This window comes from Otolemur garnettii, unplaced genomic scaffold, assembly GCF_000181295.1.
Source record: "Otolemur garnettii isolate 467f Iridium unplaced genomic scaffold, OtoGar3 scaffold00006, whole genome shotgun sequence".
Taxonomy (NCBI): domain Eukaryota; kingdom Metazoa; phylum Chordata; class Mammalia; order Primates; family Galagidae; genus Otolemur; species Otolemur garnettii.
This window is the reverse complement of record NW_003852401.1, coordinates 22,351,852-22,365,948: the sequence shown is the minus strand read 5'-3', so window position 1 is coordinate 22,365,948 and position 14,097 is coordinate 22,351,852. Positions and strand designations below refer to the sequence as shown.

The window sequence follows — 14,097 nt, the reverse complement described above, 5'->3', positions numbered from 1 at the left end:
AATCCTGATTTGGGTCTCACCAGCCAGCAAGTTTAAATTCAGGTCACATTTTCCTTAATGCCCAAGTTATGCTGACTACAGCCCCTATGACCAGCACAGGAACCAAACAGCACTCACAGTGCCTCCCAGAGGTGCTCTGAGCATCCTTCCTGGATGCTCTTAGCCAGGCTCAGGAAGAGGTCCTGGCTCTTTCACTCCAGCCTTTCTGACACCTCCACCCCAGCCAGAGCACTTCACTAGGCACAGCTGTGTCCCTGGTGTCTCCTGCAGCTGCTCCCACCTGTTTTGACCTAAGGAGCTCCCTTACTTTCCTCCTCCGTCCTAAGAGTTTAATTCCCCATAGTGTGGCTGAAACCAGACTGTTACTTGGAATAAAGTCTTGCTGAAGGTATAGGAATAACAAAAAACAGATGGTGACATCTAGCTGCTCCCTGAAGCGGCTTCCAGGGTCTCTTAGCAGGGCTATCCTCTGCCTAGCTGCCAACCTGTCTTCAGGAGGCTGCGGCCAACTTCCCTCTCCACATGAAGGTGTTCCAAGCGCTGCTGCACCCCAAAGCCTAGAACCTGACACCATATTTTAAGAAGGAAATGTTTTACTATCAGACAGGCCTTCCTGTCCTGACTGGGAGTGACATCTTCCCGGTATGCTTGCTGTTGTGGAATATCCATATCAGAGAAACTCCTCACAGCAATAGGGGAGGTCTTGCCCTCTGGACCCTATAACAAGACTTAAGTAGAATCCATACCCTGGCACCTTCTGGGCACCCTCTCAGCTTATAGAACTTGAATTCTGTCCAACTTGGCCTGGGCCAAGTACATGCCAAGTCCTGTGCACATTTGTTCCCCCAGAGTAAGGAGAAGCTTGTTCCTAACCATTCCTGTGACACCTCAGCCCTGAATCTCCTACAAATACCTGCTCAGACAAGAGCACACACAGCTCTTCAAGAAACAGCACCAGCGCATTCCAAGTTTATACCAAGCCAGGAAGAAAACTCCCTCTTTTTTCTCCCCAGCCCCCACCCTCTGGCCACTAAGTGTGAGTCTTCATACGAATTCTGCTTCCTAAACAAAGTCCCATTATCAAACAGGAGACGTCTATACAAAACATTTACTCGGTTTATCAATGACTTTTGTTTCCTCAAGAGCACTGGTTGGGTGATTGGATTTCCAATTGCGGGGGCGGGGGGGGGATCTTCTCCAAAGATAAATTTAGAACTTTACCCTTCAAAGATTAAAAAAAAAAAATTGCTCCAGGCTTTTAAATGATTATTACATAAGGATTTCACAAATTTTAGGGCTTGACCTCAACCATAAGAGCAGAGGATTTTCACTACTTTCCAGCCAAGAAAGAAAAAAAAAAATTAAAGCTTCTAAAAGCTTAGTTATAAACAGTATTTATTAAACAACACCCAAATGTAGAATCATATGTGAGCCGGCATCAACACGAGTTTTCTATAAAGGGTCAGATGGTGAAGATTTCAGGGTTTGCAGGCCATGTGGTTTCTGCCCAACTACCCATGGGAAGACAGCCACAGACCATATGTAAATGATTGGGAGTGAGTCTGTGCCAAAAAGCTTTATTTACCAAAGCAGGAGACCAGCCAGCAGCTGACCCCTGCCACAGATGAAAGATGAGACTGGCCTCTGACGCTCCAGATAACAATCTAGTTGAGATTGAATCCAGGTGACAAAATAAGTGGTCATACCACGCAATGAATTATAAACGCTCCGAAGAGACTGAAGACTGGAGAAGGGGTGGAATAAAATGAAGTCACTCAAAGTTTTTGGAGACCTTTATTATTAAATTTAGGCTTTACAGGCGATGACACACTGGGATCATTTGGGCTGGGGAAGGTATTTTTTAAGGCTATGTATTCATTTACTCATAGGCAGCTGTGTACCTGGAAATGATCCCACATCCTCTGATGGAAATAACCATGCTATGTGCCTCCCTGAGACAGGGTTCAGTTCAACTAATGTCTGTTAACCCCAAGTGCATGAAAACAGACTAATAGAAAACCACCTCCAAGAGGGTAAGGTCCTGCCACCCACACCGTCTTCTCATAGCTGGGTCCAGGAGTCCCCCTAATGGCAAGAAGATGTAAGGCTTGAAGATGCCCACATTACTTCCTTCTACTACTTTGCTATTAAATAAAAGCCACTGCCCATAAACAAACATCAGTGGCTAAGAGCATTTAATGTGAGCTGTAATGCCACAGCACTCTACCCAGGGGGACAGCTTTAGGCTCTGTCTCAAAAAAAAAAAAAAAAAAAAAAGACCACTACTCTGAACATGAACTTCTCGCCTCATTTGCAACATCGGGAACCAGTGGGCTCTTCCTGCATTTTAAGTGCCTCCTCTCTCTTTCCAAGCCTTGTTTGGGAACAAGGAAAATGAAATGGCCTAAGCAGTTTTGCTCACATGAATTAAACATTTCCCTAGGATCACCAGGAAGTTTATGTTGAGTTAGATCACAGCTATTGAAGCCAAAGAATGTATTATAATATTTTGATTTCTACAATGCCTGTCCTTCAAGGATGAAAGCTCATCTTGTATAAGGAGTAGAGTTCCTGTATTGCACGTGCCACTTTCAAGCAGTAGAATGAAAAGTGACAGGAGGCAAATACGCTCTGCTTCAGACTCTCCCCGAGACAATGACACCCAGAGAATCAACCACACCTGAGCCTACTTTCTGCCTAAAATGGTACTAGACTAGTTCACAGCTCTGCTCAGGTGCAGGATAACCTGGTTTTGTTTCTTTAAGGGAGAGAGAGAAACCATGCAGGGATCCTAAGGACCCTCCCGAGTGCTGAATGCCTAGACTTGGGAACCCCTTCGTCCATTCATTCCATCTTCAATGAGCCAGGCAGTGCCAGGCACACAAGATAAAAAATTAAGCCCCATCCCATCAAGAAAGAGTACATGACATGCTGTGCGACAAGTGCTTTATGGGTCTGAGGGCAGTGGGGAAGACTTTGGGAGGGGATGTTTTAAAGGAAGGAGGGAAATCGAGTGAAAGGGAAAGGATACTTTTTCTAGCATAAAGAAAATAGCAGAAGGCCTAGCATCTTAGAAGGACAGTGTGATGCTGACTGGAATGCTGGAAACCTGAGGAGGAGGAATGGGACGGACTGAGTGAGCATGTGGCCCTGTTGGCTTCATGTGCTTCAGGCAGGGGACTGGACTTGAGCCTGTGGGCATGGGAAGCAAATTACAGCAATCCTTAGCTGTAAAATAGGGATAGTAATAGCACTGAGTCATAATGTCATTACAGTGCTATATAATTTATTTTTTACTATTTTTTTGTCTGATACTTTCAGAAGTTTCTAGAAAGTCCCTGAATTGGCATCAGAAGCCACAGAGCCAGTATTCAAATAGAGCTAGCTGCATATGATTCAACTGTATTCGTTCTCGAAATGAAGGTACAGAACAACTTGCTGTGCCCCTAGTTTGTGAAGTTCACCAGCATATAAGAAGCTTCTACCCTGAAGCCTGAGCTACCGTATTTATAGGACAAGGAGAAGCAAAGAGACCACTCGGTAATTTTTAGGTTGTGGCAGAAAACCAGGAAAGTCTCACTGAGCCATAAGCTGGCCACTGATACTAAAACATTCTTACAGACTTTGGAAGAGAACAGTTGAGTTCCTCAGATCCTCTGGGGTCTGTTTAATGCTTTTATTGCAGAATAAGCCTCCTAAAAAAGCTTATAGAATCTTCTGAAAAATTGGTCCCAACTACAAATACCACAAGGCTCAGTGATATTTAAAAAATGTTCCTGGTCTGCTGAGGAGCCAGGACACCAGCCCACTGCTTCTTGATGCCTGTTTGGAACAGCAAATGTGGACCAATTAACAGAGCTGCAAAAGGACCTTTAGTCACTCCTGCTCCAGGACAAGTGTATTTTGTCAATGTCACAGAATAGTCTAGCACAGACATGTGACCTATTTTAAGGGAGTTCTGGGTATTAATGTCTCTAAGAAAAATAGATATCATATACCTACACAGAAGTATATTCTGCATGCTCTCCTCTGCTTCCCTTTCTAACATCCATGGGTTACTAAGCCGGGCTACAGAGATTTCCCTGTGTCCTGGCCTAACAAAGTGAGAGCCTACCCAGCCTTTTTTCCCCTGGGGAATAAAAGAAACATTTTGTAGTTTAAAAATTGTGGGCTGGATGTGGTGGCTCACGCCTGTAATCCATAACACTCTGGAAGGCTGAGACAGAAGGATTGCTTAAGCTCAGGAATTTAAGACCAACCTGAGCAAGAGCAAGACCCCATTTCTACTAAAAATAGAAAAAATTAGCCAGGTGTGGTAGCGCACACCTATAGTCCCATCAGGAGGCAAGAGGATTGTTTGAGCCCAGGAGTTTGAGGTTGCAACGAGCTTTGATGACACCAGTATACTCTAGCCTGGGTGACAGAGAGAGACCCTGTCTCAAAAAAAAGAAACATAAAAAATAAGCTGTGAACATGTTTATTAAATTGTTATAATAACTTTGAAGTAGTAAAGTAGGTGAGGCCTAAATTCCATCTTTAGAGATAAGGAAATACAGGAGGTTGAAGACAGATTAAGCCACTTTTCCAAGATCATGCAGATTATAAGAGCAGCACCTGGCAGTGATGAGTTCTATTCTCAAACCTTCTGCTTCCACGGGGCCAGATCTGGGGTGCAGGTGACTGTACATTAATATCAGTGTTACTCATTCAATCAACACACTTATTGAGTGTCTCCCCTGTGCTGGGCACTGCATTGACATTGGTGAACAAGATGTCCTGCCATCACAGAGCTTATAGTCTAGGGAGAAAGACCGACATTAAGTAATTAACCCATGATAAAACCGTGAGACATGATATATACAGGATGCCCAGCGAGAAAATCTGGGCAGCCTGGCATAACCTGGATGCTCAGGGAAGGACTCAGGAAAGACTTAAAAGCCCATGAACAGAGGGGAAGTGCAGTGTAGGCTGACGAAGAGCCTGTGGAAAGGCCATGAAGTGGGAGGAGCATGATGTGCTCCACAGAAGTCTGAAGGCTCACGGTGGGGAGGGGAGCACAGGGTGGGGCTGGAAGGCAGGCAGGTGGCTCCTGCAGGTCTTATTTGCTGGGGTAAGGGTTTTCTGTTTTATCTTCAGCGTCAATAGAGGGTTATCCCAGAAGGTAAAATGGCCTCATTTGTGTTTGTAAAAGATCTCTTTAGTGACCAGGTAATGAAGGAGGGAGGGAGGGAGGAAAAGAATAAGTGAGTGCCTGTTGAGGGCCTTCCATTGCTCACTGAAGCACAGGCTGTTTATCATCCCTTCAGTAATGATGGAGGCCTGAGCACAGTGAAGTTGCAGGCATTGTGCAGGGCACACTATAGACGTTATTTCTCATCCCCGCAACAGCTCTGCAAGCTGAGCTTGTTCTCTTTGCTCCCCTGAAGGAGAATAGGCATTAAAACCCTGCATGTTACAGATAGGGAAACTGAGCCTCAGATTGGAGCCCAATCTGTCCCGCCAAAGCCCACATGCTTCTTTCTCTCTGTGCAAATGGCCTTTCTGCTGATGACAGAGACAGGATTTGCCCCACTGGGGGTTTTAACTCCCAGGCAATGGTGAGTTTGTTGAATGTTGTGTCCACTCTCAATGGTGAAGCACCATCAATGCCAAACCCAAAAGAACTTCCAATAAGGGATTGAATTTTGATACCGAAGCAGCAAGGTAGAGGGAGGTTGGCAGGAAAATGTTGTTCTCAGTGGGTGGGAGCTTCATCAGAGAGTTCTAGGAGGAGTCTTTTGCCCTTGGATGTTTATTTTTAAGACATGCTATTGTTTAGCCAAGCAACAGCTTCCTTTGTAGTGTTTTTATAAAAAGTTCAGATGATTACTTCCTTGGCTGGAAGCCAACACCCCGGCTTGTCAGAGCCTTCTCCTGAGGTGAAAAAAGCAAATGGTTTTTTCTAAAATAAAGAGCTAACTGTAGCAGGTGCCCATATCTTCCAAGCATGACCTTGGATTTTATTCCTGTTTGTAGGCCATATCCTAGCCCCAAACTGTCCCTGGTCCTAAAGGACAATCCTGGGCTCACTGGTGACTGGAATCCTGCTTATCTTTTTCTGCCCAATTTGGGTGCCATCTATTCCACCAAGTCCCTCCTGGTCATCTCAATCTGCGACACTTCAGGGTCCTTTGAAACCCCACAGTACCTGTTTCCTGCTCCAGGCCTTCACAAGACAGGTTGTTTTAAAGTGCTCCAGTGGTTAAAATTTCTAATCTGTCACAGATTAATAACTTTTTAAAATAAGAATGAAAGAGAATTACTAAGCCCAAAATGTTAGTATGTGCCCATAGGCCCAGCTGACTGGGGGCTGAGGCAGGACTGCTGAGAGGGATGCACTTGTGACTGTACTCTGGCTGGTCTCTTAAGGAAAAAAAAAATGAAGTACTAGAGAAATGATGCAAAAAAGAGACCTATAAAATACTGGCCCTATTTTTTATTATTACATTCAACAGAAATAACATTACTGTCCAATTACTAGAGATGTTTTTAAACAGTATTGATTTCTGTGCAGACCCTGTCACACCTGCTCAGTAATATATGAATGCACAGTTTCCTCTCACTTGTGACCTCTCACAGGACAGCTTCCAGCTCCCAGGAGAAAGTGGACTAGAGGGGATCCTCTAGAATTCACCAGCCTCCAACGATGGCGTGAGAGCAAGAAACTCAGGTGGTTATTGAACATAAAATCCCAACGTGAGGTTATGGAGGATGGAGAGGTGCCGTCCTCAGACAGGTGCCTGGATAGTATGGCCTCCAGGGAGCAAAATACCTTTTTGTTTGGAGTCGGGGAGAGAATTCTACTCTTCTTATGAAAAAGAAACAAACAAAAAACACCACAAAAACCACATTTACTCATCTAGTATATAAAGAGATATTCAGTTTGTGGTCTTAAAATGTTGCAGTGGCAATTAGGGAAAAAATGTTTAAAAGGCTTAGGACAGTGGTTCTCAACCTTCCCAATGCCGCGACCCTTTCATACAGTTCCTCATGTTGTGGAGACCCCCGGCCACAAAATTATTTTCATTGCTACTTTCATGAAGTAGCACTTAATAAATGTTAAACACTCTGGTAGAATCCAGAGATTACACTGTTTACTATCAAGCCATTAGCTGCCTGTATCTATTTAAATTGAGATTAATTAAAATTAAATAACATTAAAACTCAGTTCCTCAGTGACACTGGCCATGTTTCAAGTGCTCACTAGCCATATGTAGCATGTGGCTACTGTGTAGGACAGCACAGATGCAGAACCTGTCCACCACCAGGAAGCTCCATGGGGTGGTGCTGGTCTAGAATGCTGCAGCTCTTGGACAGACCCAGCAGGGAATAGTGGTTAAGAGTGTGGCCTGTGGGGTCAGCAGGGGGAATCACAGTTCCACCATGCATCTTACCAGCATTATAATCGTGGTATGCGGCTTAGTCCTCAGGAGCTACAGCTTTCTCCGCTGTAAAATGGGGATAATAATGCCTGCCTCCTGGGGTTATAGTGAGAATTAAGGATAAGGCATTAACATGCAGTCATGGCTCAATACAGTGTCTATGATCATCGTTATCATTTTTATTATAATTGTCACCATCATCATTATGGATGTAATTGGCAGGTAGGGTGTTTACACTAACGGACAGACACTTCATAGCCTTTTGTAATGTTCCTGTAATAGAGGTTTTTAAAGATTAGGCTGTTTCTCTGCCTGGATTTGGGGACTAGCTCTGCCCTTGGTCAATGAGAGAGGTAGAGGGGAAACCATAGAGTGTAGCGAAATATGATTAGTGGTGGAGTAAATTTCCAAGATACTCAGGAACACTGTAGGACAAAGGTGGATTAGACAAAAGGGAAATAAAAGCCTTCCTTAAAGTGACTCTGAGATAGTTGCTGTGCTGCAGCAGAGGAGCAGGCCGACTGCAGGGGATGTATTTGTTTAAGACATTTCCACCGCACATCTCATTGTTATGAAGCCTTTTATTGCCACCTGAGCCCTGGAGCACCAGACTGTGGCCAAAACATTAAGAGAAATTAAGACATATTAACATACGCTGGAAACAATTACATACATTTAATTGGTTTCACAGCTGGAAGAAATCCTGAGAGGGCACCCGACCCATACCTTAGAACATTTCTGTAGCCACCCTGTAACTCTTGTCCCTTGTGAGCACGTCAGGAGCCTAAAATCTACTTAAATTGGATAGGAAAAATACACCTGAAAATAAATCCTGTATTAGATGAGGGTTATAAGTCCTTGTAACAAGTTACTTCATGTCTGTTAATGTGGTGATTTCCTAGTTGATTTTTAACCTACCATTATTGTAAAGAATTATAGCTGTTTTATCAAAATAATGTACTGAGCTTTAGAATGAAATGGGAACATTCTATAATCATACAATGCACTTTGCAAACTTATATATTTGCATTATGGTTTGCTCTTTAAGAGACCTAAAGTGAACAGGAAATAGTTCATTTGCTTCTGAATTTTAGCCTTTGATTCTTGTTGATATTTTTGTTGCTGCTGCCATTGTTTCTTGCATAATTGTTAGTTTTAATTGCCGTGCTGTCAGGAAAAGAGAGTCTCACTGCACCAAACTGAATTTTCCCCAAAGAAAGAATAGCGAATCTCTCTTCAAGGTTATTCTGGGATGTGAGTGCTGCAATATGCCCACCATATGGCAATTGTACGTGCATGTCCCAGAGGTCGGTGAATGGCCCTTAACAACATCCTGTGGTGGTTGCCACAGAGGTCAGAGATCGCAAAGACAGACTCTCAAAGGAGCAATCAACAGCCGCAGCAATGGTGTGTTTAGAGTGAAAATTGACTTGTTCTGTTTGTCATAAAGGTGATAGCTTCCTCATAGAGTTTTCCTACACATCAAATATGTACAATTATATGTGAGAAGTATAATCCCCCAGTCACTTAAAAGAAAATGGACTGGCCTTTTATGGTGTGAGAAGAGAATATAAAGGCTACCTGTGCCTGCTGATGGCCGCAGGTTTACCAGCTTTCCCTTGGGCTTGCCTTGCAATAGCCTCTTCTTCCTTTTTTCCTACTAGCCTGTGCTTTAGGCTTTGTGAACAGTTATGGGACAACTCACACATAGTGAAGATAACAAAATCTTTTTCTGCGACAATCATTATTATTTGAATCAACATGTGGCCTTCATTTTGGAAATAAGGCAGGGTAATGCCTGAAACCTCCAAATGACAGCTTGCCCCCCTCCCATTTAGAAGTCCAGTTAGAGAGCAGCATTCACTCCCTTTGTAGGAGCAGCTTTAATGGAAAGCAGGAGATTTTAGCAAGGAAGGATGCATGCCTACCTTCTTGAATACAGCTGTCCTCGGCATTCCAGACAACCAGTGTTTTTTAACCATTTTTATCTCACAGCACACTTGAACCTACAGTTAAACTTCCATAGCACACTTAAATTATGTTGATCAAAAAATAGTGAAAAGAAGAATATACTTACTGTGCTTTGAACTTCTTTCAAAAGCAATTTTAATTGATCTTTAAAATTTTTCTTGCTTGGCGCCCGTGGCTCAAAGGAGTAGGGCACTGGCCCCATAGACTGGAGGTGGTGGGTTCAAACCTAAGCGTGGCCAAAACTGCAAAAAAAACCAAAAAAACAAAAAAAACTCTTGGCACACTGGTTGAAAAATCACTGCTAAGACAACTTTTCATGTCCAGGCAACACTCAGTCATTTTATTGGTAGCCAAAGACCATTTGAAACTAGATGTATGTGACCATAAGTCTGAAATTGCCTGGGCCTTAAGAGAGTGTTTATTTATATTCTTCCTTTATCAGAGATTTTAACTTGTCCCACAAAAGAAGCCACACACTGTAAGGTTGTTCACGTAGAAGCAATTTGAAAATCATGAAAAGAGGAAGGAAATATGCTAGCATGGATGGATAATGACATTACTGTGACATTTATTATTGAATTTGGCCTTGAGACAATCTAAAGATCCAGCAATAAGTGGATGATTAAATACATTAATGCCCAGCCACGTGACAGGAATATGTAGCCATTACAATTATCCTCACAGTCTGTAATGATAAGGAAAAGTGCTTATAATAGAATATTAATAAAAGAGAGGGTTAAAATCTACAAAATTCTCTCATCTGTGTTTATAAAAAATTGCAAAAAAAATAATGGAAGAAAATTCAACAGAATATTAGCTATGGTAGGTGAGAGAAAGTGATTTTTGTTTTCATCTTTATGTTTTTCTCTTTTTTCAGATAATAGTGACTACATACAATTTTTTAGAGCATGCATAAATATTTCTTTTCAGTTGACTATGAAAACTTTCTGACAGAAAAGGTTACATGAGTCAGATGATTTTCATTATGTGAGAAAAGAACTATCTTGGTTCTTGAAGATAAATTTTCCTATCACTGGGACGCCCAATGATATAATAATGTCCAAGTCTTAGTGAAGTTCTTAATGCATGTGCAAGAATGGGCTTCTTGTGACTGTTCACGACCACCCCCAAGGAGAGCCAAAGGCCCCGCAGAGTAGGCTGACATGGTGGGGAGTTGGCTCCTTACTGGGCTCCCGGCTCTTAATTCTTTTTGTGGAGTTTTTGAGTGCTTCTTTTTCTCATTGACTCTTACTCAAACCAACTTTGAGAGATGGGCCTAGTAGATGGAGAGAATAGCTTTCAGCGGCTTTATTTCACACTTTGAGGATAGAATCACCAGACCTGGAAATCTGCTTATTAAAATTAATGTAATCTGACTTCTTCCCTTCAGGTGTTGCTGCACTGGATTCCAATGTATCTGGAAAAATCGGTCTGCGTGCTGTCGTGTATTATTTTTGTACCACAGCCATTGCTGTAATTCTAGGTAACATGTATTTCTGAATCCTATTCCTCTATGTAATTGCAATTTTCATTCAAAAAGTAGTTGGGCTTTAATAAATGCAGATATTTTTTAAAAATCAGAAACTACTATTCTCACACCACCATCAGGCTTTTTCTTTTGAAATCTACATAGCACCTTCTAAGTGAAGAAAACGTAATGCTGACGGAATTTAAGCCATGGTACTGCCTATTAAAGTCTCAAGTGTCACTCAAGGGTGACAGTTCTATGCCTTGTCAGAATCACCAGATAAAAGGAAGTGAAACCAAGAGCTTATATAATTCTTAAACTGGATAATTAGTCTATAATAATGGAGTTGAGTATAGTTATACAATAATTACTGAAAGATGGCATTTAGCATAGTACCAAGAGCTGGTGGTGAACAAAATCTTGCCAAGTGTAAATCCCACTTGTAAGAGGGAGGAAGTTCTAATAAGGGAATAGCAGCTTTTGTCCTTTGGCATGGTTTTGTGTAGAATGCTTGGTCTATCTTGTGTAATCTAGTGTGGGTTTTCAAGAAGGACGCCCATTGTGGGAAGAAAGGAAGGGAATGTACTCAGATGTTGTAGTCAGCATGACCCTTGCAACTCTGCTTTAAAACTGATAAGAATGGTGGATGATTATGGTGAGGTTTTAGTGGTGTTGGGCCAGGGGACGCAGGAGGGGCTGAACTCTGCCCTAAACCAAAGACCCATCTTCTCATGAGGTTCTTGAGCGAGACAGACATAAAGAAAAAATAGCAGTGAGAAAGCAAGGTGCTGCTTTCTTATTAGCTGATGTACATCCCGACTGCAGCCCCAAAAGGAAAGAGTGGACCATGCCCACTCACGGTGTTCTTCCTGCCCCACTAGCAAAACTGGCCCATTCAGCATCCCACAGCCCTAACCCTCGGATTAGCATGACCTCCTCTGGGGCTGGGAGCAATGAAGAGCATAAGAAGCCTCTTCTGCCTCACTCCCCTCCAGTCAAATGACCTCCCACCTCTACTTGGATACTCAAGTGACAGGAGCTCATTACTCCAAAGGCCACAGCAGCACATTCAGATCCTCTACCATGTAGACAGTCTTCCTTATGTCAAGATGAACCATCTCCCCGTAACTCCCATCTATTTGTCCTCACTCCACCCCTGAACATCATATTTTCCACAGGATAACTTTCCAGATATTCAAAGGCCTGTGGTATGGAAGGAAGGCTGGTTCTGTATGATCCTCAAGAGAATAACCAGAATCTGTGGGCAGAATTTACGGAAAGATACTGAATGAGTTCCAGGGCTGGAAAATGAATCATCTGCACCCTTACACCTGCCTAGGCTGATCTCATAGCTAAAAAAAAGAAACGAAAAGAAAAAGAATATTCTTTTCAGCAGGTGTTTCCAGAAGCAATTCTAGGGTGCAGCCTCTTCAATTAAAAAAAGGAGGGGAGGAGTTTTTTCTGCTTATTCACTTAAATGGAAAAGTAATTAATGGAGCTGCTAAGGTCCCAGTGGCATTTGGCTGGACCTCAGAGTCCTCATCAGGGTGCTGCCTGGTACCACCATGTCTGCTAGTCCTAAGAAGGACACACCAGGTGCCTGGTATGCCAGGCGCCCTGGAAGCTTCCTAATGCTCTGTGGGTGCTGTTCTTGGTCACAGGAATTGTGCTGGTGATGAGTATCAAGCCCGGTGTCACCCAGAAGGTGACTGAAATTGATAGGACTGGCAGCACACCTGAAGTCAGCACTGTAGATGCCATGTTAGACCTCATCAGGTGAGTGTCAGCCAGCATGTGGCTGTGTGGGCGAGGGACCTGTGTAGGGGCACAAGGGCCCATGAGTGGTTTAATGCTCTGCTGTTGCTGTCTGGAGATTTTTAATAAGGTTTGAATTGTGAATTGTCATTTCACTCTGGACCCAGCAAACTACATAGCCAGTCCTAATTTACGGGTCGTAGTTCCCAGAGGGAATGGAAGAAACTGAGATGCAGAAAGTATACCTTGGCCGGGTTGAGTGGTCAGCTCCAAAGTGCACTTAGGGAAATGCATCTTTTAATTGCCCAGGAGAAAACTCTCTATCTGAAGCAGTAAATTAGTAAACTAATTTAAATTACACAGGAACTTTATGTCCACCCTGTGTGTCAATCAATAAAAATAGCAATTAAACCAGAGACTCATAAAAAAGATATAAGATACATATTACATATTTTGTTTCCACTTAAAACTTAAATGCATTTATTCACTGATTTTTTGAGATAGGGCCAAGATCTTGTCTTAGAGTTTGTCGGTTTGTAATTTCATATGGTTTCTGTTGCATATGCAGCCCTTACAAATGCATCATTTGCAATTCCCAGATTAAATTTCCATAGATGAGAGCAGCAAAACCCTTAGAAATTGCCAAGAAAGCCAAATGCCAAAAAACAAAATCTTTTCATTTCAATTGTCTTCCCATGCCTAATTTAACCATAAAAAGTTTAGTCATTTGCCTTTATTGAGTTTCCAGGCATTCAGCTTAGTTTTTATAGAAACCATATATTCCTTTTCATAGTCATTTCATTATATTTAATTCCATAATTCTGATATTTGCAACTGGCATAAAAAAAATTGAGAACAAAGACAATGAATTTGCAGTATGCACACATTCTCACTGATGAAAACAGAAATATGCAGAATACTAAAGAATAAATAGCCTTTTGACTATGGGTGTTCACCTGCCAAATCCTTTCACCAGGAATAGCAGGCATGTCAGTTACTCAGTGAATCATTTAAGTGACAATTCACTAGGAGAGCCTTCTGCATTTGAAGCTCAACGGGAGAAAAGAAATCTTAAGAAAAGGAAGTATTATGCAAAGGAAAGGCCAGAAAAGGAACCAGAGTACTCACTCAGTCTACATTATACTAATTTCCACTAAAGTTATTATGATAAAAACTACCTTTTTTTTTTGTACTGATATAATACTGGTTTTCATGTCTCCAACAGGAATATGTTCCCTGAGAACCTTGTCCAAGCTTGTTTTCAGCAGGTAATTTTAATGACTTTTACCTGTAAGTTGCTACCCTCTTCCCATTACCAGTTAAGAATTTTTTTTTTTTTTTTTTTTTTTTTGCTGTAACCCATCAAATCCAGCAGCAGGAAACATGTTCCTGTGAAGGGCAGAGTTTCAGGTGACTGCTCTGACTGCTCTGTTCTGCACCTGGCCTTCACAGCCCCTGGTGAAGTGCAGTCATAACTTATGC

At 42.3% G+C, this 14,097-nt stretch overlaps 1 protein-coding gene across 1 annotated transcript in view; it reads left to right on the top strand.

Annotated features, from left to right (window-relative positions):
* SLC1A1 (solute carrier family 1 member 1) overlaps window positions 1–14,097 on the top strand; it is a 76,004-nt gene that overhangs the window by 43,342 nt on the left and 18,565 nt on the right. The window contains exons 3-5 of the mRNA XM_012812845.2: window positions 10,783–10,875; window positions 12,522–12,636; window positions 13,841–13,883. Of these exons, the coding sequence (XP_012668299.2) occupies window positions 10,783–10,875; window positions 12,522–12,636; window positions 13,841–13,883 (251 nt within the window). The remainder of the gene's footprint in view (window positions 1–10,782; window positions 10,876–12,521; window positions 12,637–13,840; window positions 13,884–14,097) is intronic.